This window comes from Phoca vitulina, unplaced genomic scaffold (assembly GCF_004348235.1).
Source record: "Phoca vitulina isolate PV1807 unplaced genomic scaffold, GSC_HSeal_1.0 scaffold9, whole genome shotgun sequence".
NCBI classification, from domain to species: Eukaryota; Metazoa; Chordata; class Mammalia; order Carnivora; family Phocidae; genus Phoca; species Phoca vitulina.
Genome location: NW_022589712.1, coordinates 29,860,846 through 29,876,112, shown reverse-complemented (window position 1 = coordinate 29,876,112; position 15,267 = coordinate 29,860,846). Strand labels below are relative to the sequence as shown.

Genomic DNA, 15,267 nt, shown 5'->3' with positions numbered 1-15,267 from the left:
ACCCATTCCCTCCAAATTATAGTAATAAAAGTACACAAACCTTTCAAAGGGGATTTTATAGTTTCCTCTTTCATTCTTCAGGTTGCCTAGGCTATGAAGGTCGGGGATTACTTTCTGGAGGTTGGAGGTTGAGCTCAGTTATGGCTGGAATAGCCTCCCTGCTATGTGCCTGATAAGGCTGGAAGCTGAGATGAGGGGGAGCAGAGGAGTGCGAGGCAGCTGTCCTGCTCTGTTATGTACCCCACTTTATATAAAGGCAATTTACATACAGGAAGGGAGCAAGCTGCAAAGTTCAACACTGGGCCATTTATTCTCTCCATTGCAACATCACTCAGAAAATTACAGTCATCAGCGTCCTGAGTTTATTACACCCCCAGTAAGACACACAAGAAATGTAACTTGACTGATTATCATCACAAATCAGTCCAGAAAAAATTCAAAACACATGCAGAGCGTTCATATTTTCAAAGAAGCTCTGCCACATGCATTCCAGGAGGAACGTGGAATTCAAGCTAGAGGGCTCTAAGTGGAATAGAGAAGAGGCACAACCATATGATTTGTGGTTGGAACAGAAAAGGAACGTCTGATGTTCTCCTTCCTCCCCCTACCCTAAATGTTCGGCAGTTGGAGACCTACGGTCTGCTAAACTTATCATTTAACGTAGAGAATCAAGTTGTTGAGACTGGCTTTTCTTCCAACCGGATACCTGAAGGGTGGAGCAGGCGCCCCCTGTTCTGTCCCAGCAACCTACTAAGACTTCCGAACAGGAAGGTGACACACAGCGGCGGGTGGATGCGGTAGGGGGGCTGGTAGACGGGGGAACGGTGTGAGACGCGGGCCTGTTAACTCTGCACAGGCTTTGGGTTGCCCTGTGGCCGCTATTCAAACGCTTGATCTGTTCTTCCTTCCCGTCGCCAGCCTCTTTCTTTGGTCCAGAGCGTCTTCCTACCGGAGGAATCCGGCCCCTTTCCTCTTACTCCCTGGTGGCGAAGTGGCCAGAGTTGCGTCACCAAATTGTGCTTGTAAATGCAACCCAGAGGGCGATCGTGTTCTCTGGCTGAACCACTCTGGAATGCAGAATTTCCCCCACTTCTCCTGAGGTTTAATCAGTTCCAGGTAATTTCTCTACGACACCTTGTGCAGTCACAGAAAATACAGATGGCCTGGTAGGAGATAGGCTAATTACCTCCGCACACCCCCCCCCCCCCAAGCCAGTAATCTTATTTATGCCTCAGAGTGGAGAAGCTGCAATCAAAACACTCAAATGGAAATGATTCACCAAGATACAAAGTTTGCACTGAAACAAATCATTTTCCAGTGCATGTGTATTTTAATGCTTCAGAAAATCACTTAGTTCTTCTACTGTAATTTTCCTTAATGAGGGACTGTAAATACTGAAACCTGAAAGCTTTACTAAGATAGGACCCTTTTCATTTAATTCGCAGGCTCAGAAAACAAATTCCTAATATTTCTCAGCATATGAAAGGAAATATTTTGAGAAATATTTTTTAAAGATTTATTTATTTATTTTAGAGAGAAAGAGAGAGAAAGCGGGGTGGCGGGTAGGGAGAGGGAGAGAGAATCCTCAGGTCAACTCCCTGCTGAGTCAGGAGCCCAAAGCTGGGCTCCATTCCATGACCCTGAGATCATGACCTGCATAGAAACCAAGAGTCAGACACTTAACTGACTGAGTCACCAGGTGTCCCCAAAAATATTTTTATAAGGACTTAGCTCTTCGACTACTTAAGTGTGTCAGCTGTGTTAGGTACAATACTTTCCAATGATAATGGGAATATAATTGTTTTGTATTGCCCAAAGGGCCAAAACTTCTAGAACAATTATGTGCACAGTTTAGGTTCCCATGCTTATTGATTCATTCATTGATGCTTATAGAATACTTTTCCTGGAGCATCACCAAAAAAAAAAAAAAAAAAGTACAGAGAAACACCAAAAAACACAATTATTACTCTAGAGAGCAACTAAATGGATCAGTTTTTGTTGAAGGTTGTCACCAAATGCATGCCTTTTTTTTTTTTTTACAGTATTCATCAAACAGAAAAAGATGACAGAGAATGAGTTTATTCACAAGAGCTATTATAGGTAAGTAATCAGCAGTGGTGGTTAAATAAGAGCCTATAGATCACAGGTTCTATAGTGATTATTACATTCCGTACTCTTACTTGTCAAAAGTGACATGCATAAAAGAAGGTAAGGATCTGATTGAATAGATAACTATTACTTCGAATAACAGCATTCAATGTTATTAAAATGCACAAAACTACATGCTTTATTTACGCAGGCCTTATTTCTTTTCCAAGACAGTGGTTTTGAGTAAAGCAAGACTCTACACTGTAAGAACCTTGGAATAGGGTTCTGCTACATAATGTACACATGGCTGTCTAGTATAGAGGCCTTAGATTGTTTTCTCCAACAGCACTTTTCAGCTATTGAGGATTCAGCAATTGCTGTTATTTTTCTTCTGAGCTGAGCAGATGATAAGCAAAATTGTGAAGTAGCAAAACTTGCTTTTGAAACCGAATTTATCGCCTCCCTGTAACCTTTCCCTGTCACTGAAGTTAACTACCGTGCCTCTCCTGCTTCCCACCTACAGCCCTGGTGCGCTCTGTGGTCCTGCAAACTCGGAAATAATTGCCTTCCACCCTCCTCCCTGCTAAGGCCAGAGGCCTTGAAGCCCTGCTCTCAGCTAATCGCCACAGGAGGTATTGACCTGATTCTCCTTCCCTCTCTCCCAGGCTTTCTCCCTCCTTCCCTCCTTCCCTCTCTTCCTCCCTCCCTTCCATTTGTTCATGCAAGCATTTAACAAGCATTTATTAAGTAAGTATGAATATTAAGCTCAAGGGACACCAATATGAATAATCCCGTTATTTAGACTCTCATTCCGAGTGGGGAGCACACACATAAATTATGATAGGATATGATGAGTGTTAAAACAGAGGTAACTGGGCGCCTGGGTGGCTCAGTCAGTTAAGTGGCTCTCTCTCTCTCTCAAATTAATAAATAAAATAAATTAATAAATAAAATAAAAATAAAAAAACAAAACAAAACAGAGGTCTGAGCAATCTACCTTAGAAGCACAGAGAGAACTTTTCTACTGGGGAGAAGCAGCAGACATGCAGTTGTTGAGGAAAGTCTCCCACAAAGACATAGTATTTGTGCTGATCCTGGAAAGGTCAGCCGGGGACAAAAGAGGAATGTCATTCTAGGCAGAAGACAGAGCACGAGTACCAAACTCTGAGGTGTTACGTAGCACCTCTGGAATGACTTGGAAATACGGCCCTTACTCAGCCCTCTCACACAAGCAAAATGTACAGGGCCCTTGCTACGGCAGCTGCACTAGCAAAATAGCACTTTCTTTCCTTTTTTTTTTAAGATTTTATTTACTTATTAGAGAGAGAGAGAGAGCACAGGCAGGCGGAACGGCATGCAGAGGGAGAAGAACCCGGCTGAGCAGGGAACCGGACATGGAACTCGATCCCAGGACCCTGGGATCATGACCTGAGCCGAAGGCAGACGCTTCACGACCGAGCCAGCCAGGAGCCCCGCCTTATCCTCATCTTTGGGAGGCTGTCATTGTCTAATGTAGCATGAGCCAGTGAGCAATAAATAAAAATAAACAACTAGCAACCATAATATAGTATGAAGGGCGAGGAAGAGCACATATTTGACAGCTTTATATTTGGCTCACAGGATTGACCTGGAAAATGACTTCCAGAGAATTTTCTGGATGATTATGAAAAATAACACAGAGTAAATTGGAAAAATTCTTTAAGTCAAATTCAGTATTATCTGCGATTTTCTAAACACAAGAGGACTATGGCCTTACTGAAAGCCTCGTATGTTAACAACATAGCTTTATTGTTAGGCATTTGTATTTTAAAAGGCCCCGTCAATTCAAAAATATTGATTTGTAATGATAAAATGCCAGGCGTAGAGGCAAGAAAATCCAGAGAGCTTTGGCCTTCAGAGGCTCTTCCTTCACTCTGCCCTAGGTGAATACACACCTGCACTCACTTTCTCTGTAAGTCCCCCAGCCCAGCCTAACATTCAAGCCTCACAGGGCTTGAAATTTCCTCGCAGGCTGAATCCTTCATGGGTCACACATATTAAAGTTGTAACCTACATGAAGACAGTATAAAGGGCTCTCTTTCACCCCCACTCTATCTACCAAGTGCCAAGAGTAAATAAGGAACCTGGATTTTTGGCAGACATCTTTTGCCAGACTGAAGTGAAACCTGAAAGCTTTAATTTGCCCAAAATCAACCTCTCCCTAAATCTCTCCCATTTATGACCCTATAATTTACCTAGCAAGAAGCAACAGAAGCTCGTCCTAACCAAGGATTGTTTCCTGTAGACCCTGCCTACAAATTGCAGCAACAAAATAAGATAAATGTAACAGTAACCGACATGGGAAAACCAGGGATAGGATGGCTGGTGGAAGGTTGATTCATTTGAATGTAAAGCAGTTTAGTGAACTTCCTTTTGATTTCAAGCCTGAACGGAAGCTACATATACCTTTATGTCACCTCCCTCAGCAAGCTCTGAGTCGGCAGCTTGCTGAAGGTGGGGCTCCTTGTGGTCCACGTTAGTCAGCTACGCCTGAGGCTCATTACCTCTGAGATCCTAGACAAAGGATTCTCTAAACCTTGATGGGGATGCTAACTTAATATGAATTGCAAAAAATAACTGAAATAGAGAATTTAGTAAGTGCCTCACTCAAGTTGGAATCTCACACAGGAACTATGACAGGTCTGTGTTCCTTACCCCCCCCACGTACATCACAACTACAAACAGAACATATCATACAACACAAATGACTCCCACAACTCAAGATAACAATGGTTATGTGCTGTGCTTTAAGCACATGAACCATATGGGCCACTTAATCTGCTAGGCCAAGGACAGGCCTGTGTGATGGGAATTCCATCAAAGGCCTGAAAAGACAATCTTTTTTGTTCTTCGGATGTCCCCCTCCTCTTTGGTCTCCCTATGGACAATGCTCCAGAATGGGTTGTACCAAAGAACTAAATACCATGATAACAGAATAAATACTTATTTATCAAGTAAGGCTAAAGTTTAAGTAGAACAAGCAGGGAGTAAGCTAAAAGCTAACCCAAAGGAGTTTTTAATTGTTTAGGGTGGATGGGACACAATTGAATGTACGTTTGGGCCTATGGAGAAGGTAGGGTCACTGAAAGCAGATCAGAGAAGGCTAGCTAGCACAGAGGACGCTTTTCCTCTGTTATTCAGCTTGTCCTCAGGGACAGAAGAACAAGCGCCAACTGACTGAGTGTGGCCTGTTAGTTTTAGTCATTCAGACTTCTATGGAGCCCTGCTTTTGTGCCAGGCAGAGCGCTAAGTCCTGGGTCTAAGAAAGACACCCAAGGTGGGGGGCGCCTGGGTGGCTCAGTTGGTTAAGCGACTGCCTTCGGCTCAGGTCATGATCCTGGAGTCCCTGGATCGAGTCCCGCATCGGGCTCCCTGCTCGGCAGGGAGCCTGCTTCTCCCTCTGACCCTCCCCCCTCTCATGTGCTCGCTCTCTCTCATTCTCTTTGTCTCAAATAAATAAATAAAATCTTAAAAAAAAAAAAAAAAAAGATACCCAAGGTGGGCAGCATTGCTACACTCAAGGCTGACATACTCCATATGTATTTGGCTAAATTGGATAGTGCTTTCCCCAAAGCAGAGGTAAGCTTACAGATACCTCTACTTTCTCTAAGGCCCAGCTATGCCTAAATGCCATTAAAATACAGCCTGGGGCAAATTTAACCATTTGGAATACTTACTTTTTCAAGTGAGGACTAAGCTGGCAGTTCTGCTGTAGCTGTAATACTGTCTGGGAGAAGATAAATCTAAAAGGAACTTCTTGGATGCCCAGAACAACCTCATGTGGCTAAGCCTTTGGAACCTTCCCCTTCTCTACCAACCACCCGCATTGTAGCCTTTAGTCAGGGATTTTGTGGCTTATTTACATCTCAAGTGCCTCTCTGGACTGTTGAGTGCCTTGAAGATGAGACCACATGAGCAAGATTCATGTTTCTTGCATGCCTAATGTTCATTAATCAGGCCCTACTCTCGTTCCCTTTCCACTTTTCCCTTTGCTCTCCAGGCTGGTACCATCTTGGCTCTATTCCTTTTTGCAAAGCCAGCCTTGTGTCTGCCTTTGGGACTTTGTCTATGCCCTGCCCTCCACCTGGGATGATTTCCTCCTGGTGCTCACATGGCTAGATCCTTCTTGCCATTTAGATCTCAGAGTAAACATCACTTACACAATGGACCTAAACTAACCAGCTGGCCATCCTTTGTCACTCACCCTATTTCAATTATCTGTGTATTAGTTTTATTATTTGACATTTTTCTTGGGTTCATTGTTTGTCTCCTTGCACTAGAAAGCAGTTTCTGTAAGATAGGAATATTTGTTTTATTCTCCATAGTATCGCTGGGGCCCAGAAGAATGTGTGGCCCAGAAGTGCTTAATAAATGAAATGATTTAATAATATGCCCCTTATATATTGCTGGGCACACAATAGATTCTCAACGAAATTTTGTTTTCCTCCCTTCACCTAATAATCAAGGGTACATTTTCCTTAGCAATCCCTCTACAACTCACTATGAAAAGCAAGACAAAATCAAAGCAAACAAAAAACTCTTGAGTTCAGGTATTTTGTTACATACATATTATGCTACTCAACTTCAGAAAACTGAGGCACTAAATTTTATGAATGATGTACAATGAAGATTTTTAAATCAAGGCCGTTCTTTTGGTCTAATGAGGTCACTAAACAATCATATTGAATAATCATTTTTCGAGAAAACTGAAGTAGATACTCTTTTTTACAGACAACATTCAATGGATACTTTGTCAAGTTAAGAGAATCAAACCATTGGGTGGGTGGCCATCTAGGCTTTCATCTGCCCAGCCTGGTAAATACCAATTCAGCCTCTTATTCCAAGGACCACAGATAATCATCCAACGAGTCAGAAAAATGTATCCCCTTTTTTTAATCTCCTTTTAAACTTGCTCCCTAAATTCTCCACTGCCTCCACCCACCCCCCACCCCCCCACCCCCACCAATTCTTCGCTGTCTCTTAAGATAGAATTTTAAAGTGAGAATCCATTAGGTTCCGTGATACTTCTGCTTTCCACCAAAGGCCCTCTGGCCTGTTCCCTTTATGAACCTCCCCAGTTTTGCAGGTGTGGAATGATCACATTCACGAGATGTTGGTAGTTGACCAAGGAGAACTGCCCTTTTTTAAAGTTCAAAGAAACAGCAAACTAACTTGCCCAGAGTGGTGCAGTTGGCGCTCTCAAGGTCTCTGCCCAGCTTTCTATGATAGCCCAGCAGAATCTGTGAAAGCAGATGCACCCTCAGTAGATGATGGTAGCAAGATGTCCTACTGTATTTGTAGATACTTAGGAATAAAGGGAGGGAAACCCCTCTTCATTAACGATACCATATGAATTTGGTTTATAAAAAAGCATGCTGTCATTATTTTTTTTGATTTCTGTCATTCCGCCAACGTTTCCCCAAGAGCCTGAGGACACGCAGGATAACACGGCCACCTCACAGAGGGTTTCCCATCTTGTAGTTGTAAAGGTCTTCCATAACTTTCATATTGCCCGAAAGCCTGAATGAACATTTATTACAAAACACTTCTACTTTATTTTCTTTTAAAATATCCTTCGCTACACAATGGTAGGGCCTTGATAAAAGGGTCCCTGTTGTGCAGCACCTAGCATGCATTTTATTTTATTTATTTTTATTTTTTAAATTTATTTATTTGAGAGAGAGACAGAGTGACAGAGATAGCGAGAGAGAACATGAGCAGGGAGGAGAGGGAGAAGCAGAGCAGGGAGCCTGATGTGGGACTTGATCCCAGGACCCTGGGATCATGACCCAAGCCAAAGGCAGACACTTAACTGACTGAGCCACCCAGGCACCGCTAGTGGGTCATTTTTTAAAGCCATAGTAGAATGACCATTACGTTGTCAGAAGTGGCCAGGTGCATGTACAAGTAGCAGGTTGGTAAGTAACTGTGTTTTCAGATCTCTGTGATTACACGTACCTCCATGTATGTTAGTCAAGGTTCTCCAGAGGAGCAGAACTAATAGTGTGTGTGTACATATGTATATACATGTACACACACACATATATATGTATTATTGCGTGTGTGTGTGTGTGCATGTGTGCGTGTGTATATACAGAGAGAGACAGAGAGAGAGAGTTTTTATTTTTAAAAAATTGGTTCATGTGACTATGGAGGTTGTCAAGTCCAAAGTCTTGGTTGGCTGCAGACTCAGTTAAGAACTAACATTGCAGCTCAAGTCTGAAGGCCGTCTGCTGATAGAAGTCCTTCTTGCTCAATGGAGGTCAGTTTTTGCCCTGTTAAGGCCTTCCACTGTTCAGCTGTTGGGATAAAGTTCACCCACATTGTGGAAGACAATCTGCTTTACTCAAAGATTTAAATGTTAACCTCATACAAAAAATACTCTTATAGAAACATCTAAGATAATTTTTCACCAAATATCTAAGCATTGTGGCCTGGCCAAGTTGATATATAAAATTAACTATCACAAGCTCACCTTCTGTCAGTTTGGCACTCATATGCATCTTCTTAAGTTATATTTAATCTCCATATAAAGACAATAATAAGGTCAATACTTCTACCTAACATGATGCAACCATCTTGCATATAGCTGAAAATCTAATAACCTTTTCTGCAGAAGAGGATGCAAAGTTCTTGTAGGATGTTTATGCTTCTTGATATCCTATAACTTAAGTACTGTGATATAAAGTTCACGATTCTTAAATACTGTGATATAAAGTCAATGCATCTTATGTTACACGACAAGGGGATAAGAGAGGGAAGGAAACAAAGGGATTTACATACGCACACACAAACACAAACATATTCATAACAAATAAGGAAGAAATACTCATGACAATCACAGTCTTTGTTTCTATAATTGGTCATGTGGTCTCAACTGGTATTTATAACTATTTTATTCCACTACCTATTTGTCTTTAACAAGCACCTTAACTGACTGGTTCTTTACCTAATAGGGTGATGCAAACCTTCCTTCCCAACAGGGTCTGGGCCATTAGTAGTCCTGTCTGGATTGGGTTGTTGTAGTTTTCCACTGAATTTAATCAAAGGGCCTAGTAACAGTAAGAGACTCCTGAGGGATCTCCCATATCCCAGACATACTCTTCCTTACCTCCATTATGGAGTAGCAATCCAATTTCTCCTTAGTCATCAGGACCAATCATCCCAGCCAGCATAGTACCTCCTTTCTTTGCCTGCTGATTTAGGGGCACAAAGAGCCCAAAGCAGCTGAGTGGCAGTCTTAATTTCCAATTCAATGAAATCATTGCTGTGTCTCCCAAGGGAAGCTTTCCTCCCTTTGGAACCAAGATTTTAGGCCAGCAGAGCACAAAGGTGGGAAACAGGAAGCAAAAATGTTGCTAGTAGGTCACTAGGGCTAATAGTGAGTGGTGCCACTCCCATTTCCACTCCTTGACTTCTGGATCTGTGAATCCCAGCAATGGAAGAAGCAGCACATATATTGGATGCTGATTCAGAACATTTATAGGCTCCTGGAAAACCTTGCTCCAGCCCTGCAAAGTATTATCATCTAGCTGGCACTATAACTGAGTCTTCAAAAGGCCATTCCTCTATTCTGTCAAGCCAGTCACCTCAGGGTATTGGGGAATATGGTAAGACCGGTGGATTCCATGAACATAGGGCCCATTTCCATACTTCATTTGCTGTGATCAGAAGCAATGCTGCATAGAATACCATGATGATGGATAAGGCATTCTGTAAGTCCACAGATGATTGTATTGGTAGAAGCATTGTGTGCAAGAAGGGCAAATCTGTATCCAGAGTAAGTGTATATTCTGGTAGGAACAAGAGGTTGTCCCTTCCATGATGGGAGGGTTGGATGTAATCGCCTCCTAGATAGTTGAATGATCACCCTGGGGAATGATGTGACATCAGAGGCTCAGGATTGGTCTCTGTTGCTGGCAGATTAGGCACTCAGCCCTGGCTGTAATTAGGTTGGCCTTGGTGAATGGAAGTCCATGCTGCTGAGCCCATGTATAACCTCCATTTTGGCCACCATGGCCACTCTGTTCACCAGCCCATTCAGCGATGACAGGGGTGTCTGGGAAAGAGGCTAACCGATATCCACAGAATGGGTCATCCTATCCGCTTGATTATTAAAATCTCCCTTTGCTGAGGTCGCCCTTTGGAAGTCATTCACATGGAACACAAGTATCTTCACATTTTTTTTGCCTATTCAGAGAAGTTTATCTGTATTTCTCTTCCCCAGACTTTCCTTGTCACCCATTTTTATTGCCTGACTATCCAGCCAAATCATTAGCCACCTCCCATGATGGATATATAATCACAGTTTTCTTTCCAAGCAAAATGAGCAACCAGGGGAACTGCTCTTCAGTTCTGCCCACTGAGAGGACTTCCTTCCCTGCTGTCCTTCAGCAGTGTCCCAGAAAGGGATTAGGATTCCAGCTGTCCACTTCCATGATTGTGTTTATAGGCCTCAGTATCTCAAGTGGTGTCATTCATAACCCGAGGGGGTCACATACAAGCTTTATCTCACACAGAGATATGGAAATGCACTAACCTACTGACTTGATACTAAGCACTTGGATTTTTATTTCCTGAGGATTCTACATCATTTGCTGCTTTCTTAGTGCTTAGTAGATTTGAGTACATTTCACTATTTTTAAAACATTCCTGGCTAGGTTTGATATTTGGGTTTTGTTGTTTTTCATGTCCTCCCACTCTTCATTTAGCTAATAATTTACAATATTCTTTGTAACCCTGTGAAAATTGGGCACTGCATCAGTTTATCAAGCAAAAATTCAAAGAAATATTAGTGATGCCCTAACTATACTACTTGACCACTCACTTAAAGTATTTGAAAAATACTGAGTCAAAGCATGGAAGGTATTATTTTAGCACTGGACAATTTTTGTAGAAAATTCAGAGGGTCACCTAAAGCATATTTTATATTTTACACAGCAGAACCACAACTTGGCAATTTGAGGTTGCCGAACACTCTGGGTGCCAGGTTACAGCACCTTAGTCCTGATGCCTCAAAAAGCCCCAAGAAAAGGTGACTTCTTGATTTCTGTTACTTTGGGAGGCGTCCAGTATGCCTCCATGATTGGTTATTCCTAGAATTTCAGGAGATAGAACAGGAACTTCATTTTCCACAGAGCTTATTCTGAAGTTTTGAAGCTTGTCCCCAACCCTGAAGACCACCAATAACCTCATGATGTCATCCCTGCTAGCAGTGACCCCCTCAGCTGAGCAGGGATGGTAGGAATCTGTGCACATGTCTATACCTTTCTAGTAATTAGAGACATGGAAAAAGCAGGATTATTTTGTGCACTTGTCTTTCCTCATTTCCTAACATATGCCTTGCACATTATCAATGTATAGTAAGTATTGGACATATTTAATGAATAAGTCTCTCTGCTGGGCCCACCATAATTTCTCCTACTTACTATTCCTCAGCTTTAAAACCCTAAGATGACCATTAAAAGCCACAATTCTTTGCTCAGGTCACACATTGCACTCGGAGATGTGTATTCTAGATGAGTTAATGGGAATACATTTATTTTTGTTTTTTATTATTGTATCCTGGATCAGAACTATGATTAGCTGTCATTGCCAAATTTTCTAAAAGCATATGGTTATACCGTCAGACACTTTTGATAGTACTATTTGTTTTTGAGCTGTGATTACAGAGTCCTTTTAACAAATAAGATTGGTTGTCCTGAAAGAACGATTTGATGGCTTGGCTAAGAGTTTCAGATATATTAACTACTTCTTGTAGCGTGTGTGTGTGTGTGTATGTGTGTGTGTGATAACACCAAGCTTGTTTCATAATCACGACTGCACAAAAGATATAAATAAAATCTAAAAAAAAAATTAGCTTTGTATAAGACCACAGGAAAGTCACAGAGAAGAAATTAAACAGATGTGAGCAAAAGATGGAAACCATGAAGAATGCCTCACTTTCTAAATCAATATGGTCACTTAAAGAAGTTGCTGTAATGTTATTTGCTTATAAAGCTTTATGTTTAAAATTCCATGCTACTCTACCTTCGTTTAGAGCAAATGACTATTCCAAAGAGATAGGCCTATTACTGTCAGTATCTACAATGGGTTCTATTTCACAATTCATAAAATAATGCTTAAAAATTGAAAGCCTTAGAACACAGGCATAGATCATCATGATAGACCTGTTTGGAATTCATTCTTCAAATCATGTTGTTTATATACCTTTTTATATACCAACATAAATCTAGTTTGGCAAGTCCTGCTTCATAAGCCTTGAATTTACCTTTTAGGAGCAAAAGCATGTTTTTTCCCTCTTTATCACATTGTAAATACTGTACCTTTATGTCCACAAGCTGCTCTCGGAAGCATCACTAATGGCCCACTGCCTTATGACTTTGCCTTTTACAACAGGAATGAATAACCAAAGGGCAGAAATGAGCCCAACATACACAGTTTATGTCTAAGCCCCACTTGCCACCCTCCTCTGCCTCCTTCTTATTTCTTCCCACTTCCCGTGTACTTTTCTTAGGATTTTCATTTTCTTTAGGATTATCAGTTTCTGTAAGGTTAATGGGGACCTTGTAGGGTCCGTCAGGACTGCTATTTTTTTTTCATATCATTTCTTAAAACAGTTACAGAGGGGGCGCCTGGGTGGCTCAGTTGGTTAAGCGACTGCCTTCGGCTCAGGTCATGATCCTGGAGTCCCGGGATCGAGTCCCGCATCGGGCTTCCTGCTCAGCAGGGAGTCTGCTTCTCCCTCTGACCCTCCTCCCTCTCATATGCTCTCTCTCTCTCTCATTCTCGCTCTCTCAAATAAATAAATAAAATCTTTAAAAAAAAAAAAAAACAGTTACAGAGGATTAGAATTAATATTACATGCAATATGTTATGTGTATTTATGTGTGATATAGAATCTACATTGTATGTGACATTAATATTATGAGAATATTAAAATTTTAATATTTTGAAAATGTTTGAAAACACATTTACATAAAGATATCAAAGAAGAACACACATACTAGACCTAGGTAGGGTGACTTCCAGGAATAAGAGTAAAACTATCTAACACAGGTAGCTTTGTTAGAACATGAGCTGCTGGATCTAACACCTTATCTGTCCCACAGAAGCCAATTATTTTTCTTCACGGAGACAGCCTTTCTCATTTTGACTGCTTTCGGATAATTTTTCTCACCAAGAGGTGGGATGAAGGTATGCAGCTGGATCATTGTAGACTCCCTGCCATTTCTAAAAATAACCCAACCACTACTCACCTTAGCTCTATTGTATTTATGTGCTCATGTGTGTGAAGGACCGTTCATAGCCCACACACTAAATTCTCTTTTTCTATTTGTTTTAAAGTTTGAAACTATGGTATAGATGGGAAAGTCAGGGCTTTTACTTGACCAGCACCGCTGTTCTCACTTCACGGTACTCATAGAATTGTGAACAGATTCCATCAGTGTGAAAAGGCCCTTAGGAACTGTGAACCTCCTTATGATAATCCTGCTAACCCATGTCTCGAGCTGTTTCTTGTTTATTTTTTCCACCAGAATCACCTCTACCTCCAAGGCGATCTCTGCCATTGTCAACCGGCATCAGTTAATAAAGTTATTCCGTAGACCATGTTCAAATATCCTCATGGAAGTTTTTTTAGGGACTAGCTCCTCTACACATTCCGACACCAGCACACCTAGTGTGGCCAGGGGCACGTGGTAAGTAGAGATGAACGTGCTCCTCTCGGTAGGGCCTCCAGTACATCTGTTACAATAGCTAACTTGGAATGACACTGAGTGGCAGACACTATGCTTTAGTGTTTTTTATGCAATTTCTCATTTAATCCTCATAAGAAGCATATGAAGAACTTACTCTCCCCCTCTATGTTTTTAAGACCTGAGGCTTAAAGGGGTAAGCATTAGTTGTGTGATGCAACATAGCTAGAAGTGGTGAAACCAGAATGCAAATCTAGATTTTTCTGACACCGAAAGCTGTGCTTTTAACCAGTGAAATAATCTGCCTCCCCTTCTGTTCCAAATGACAGTCCTTCACATATCTGGAGGCAGCTGTAACTATTTTACCTTGGATTTACATTATTTTGTTCATAGCCTACCTGTGTCGGTCCAGTTTATCTACCTGAACTTTCAAGGGGAAAAACCGTTGTTCCTTTTCCCCACAGAACCCAGCAGAGTGCCGGGCAGGAAGGGATACCCTACACCTCCCTCCTGTAAAACAAAGCCTGCACTTACCTTAATTTTCCCCTTTTCCCCAGCTGCCCCAGCCCCTTGGCAAGGCCACATCTCAGTTTGAATCTCATTCTTGACTTTCTGTACTTTCCCCAAACATTTGTGTCCACATTCAAGCGACTTTCATTGCACAGCTTCCTTCTTACCTTTGTGAGGTTATAGCAGAAGAACTGGACGAGTTTCCAGATCTGGTTTCAGTTCTGTATTTTAGTGTTTATGACTCAATAGTTAGCTCTGGGCAGAACACTTAACTTCTTCAAGTATCCTCTGGGTTAACACCCATTTTGCTAATCCCACAGGGCAATTGAAAAGATCAGATGAGGGGAGGTATGAGAGGACAATTTGAAAACGCAAGTGTTTTATGTAATATAATACCTACCAGAAGAGCACAGCTGAACTAGTCATATAAAATTTTCCTCTAAGAGCCAAAATTTTAATCAATGGAAGAGCTGATCGCCACATATTTCTTTTTCTTTCTTTCTTTTTTTTTAAATTTAAATTTTAAGTAGTTAACATGCAGCGTAATTTTGGTTTCAGGAGTAGAATTCAGCGATTCATCACTTAGATACAACACCCAGTGCCACAGGTTTCTGAGGAGGGAAAGATGGGCCCCCAGAGCGACACTGCTCATTGAAGTCTATGCCAAAGGCCCCAACCCACACTGAGCTTTTTTTTTTTCTCTTCTAAACTCGTTTGCACTTTCTTTTTACTATCAATTTCCATCTTCATCGAATAAGAGTTTCTGAGTAAGGAAGAATCTTAGAGTTGATTTACATCCATTACTTCTCCATTTTACAGATGGGCTTCCTGGAGCCTCCCTGCCCTAAATTCCAACTCTGTTTTCATTTTGAGCATCCCAGGTATATATACTTCTCCATATCCCCCTGCTCCTCCTGCCCCCATGCATCCCACC

General features: G+C 41.6%; 1 protein-coding gene across 2 annotated transcripts in view; it reads right to left on the bottom strand.

Moving 5' to 3' along the window:
* The window catches only part of SGK1 (serum/glucocorticoid regulated kinase 1), a 108,991-nt gene that overhangs the window by 8,310 nt on the left and 85,414 nt on the right, over nt 1-15,267 (bottom strand). Inside the window, exon 1 of one of the 2 annotated variants that reach the window (XM_032407843.1) lies at nt 41-243. The exons of the other annotated variant lie outside the window; for it this stretch is intronic. Within the exon in view, the coding sequence (XP_032263734.1) occupies nt 41-74 (34 nt within the window). The 5' untranslated portion in view covers nt 75-243. Of the gene's footprint in view, nt 1-40; nt 244-15,267 lie in introns of those variants that run through there. 2 annotated transcript variants of the gene reach the window in all.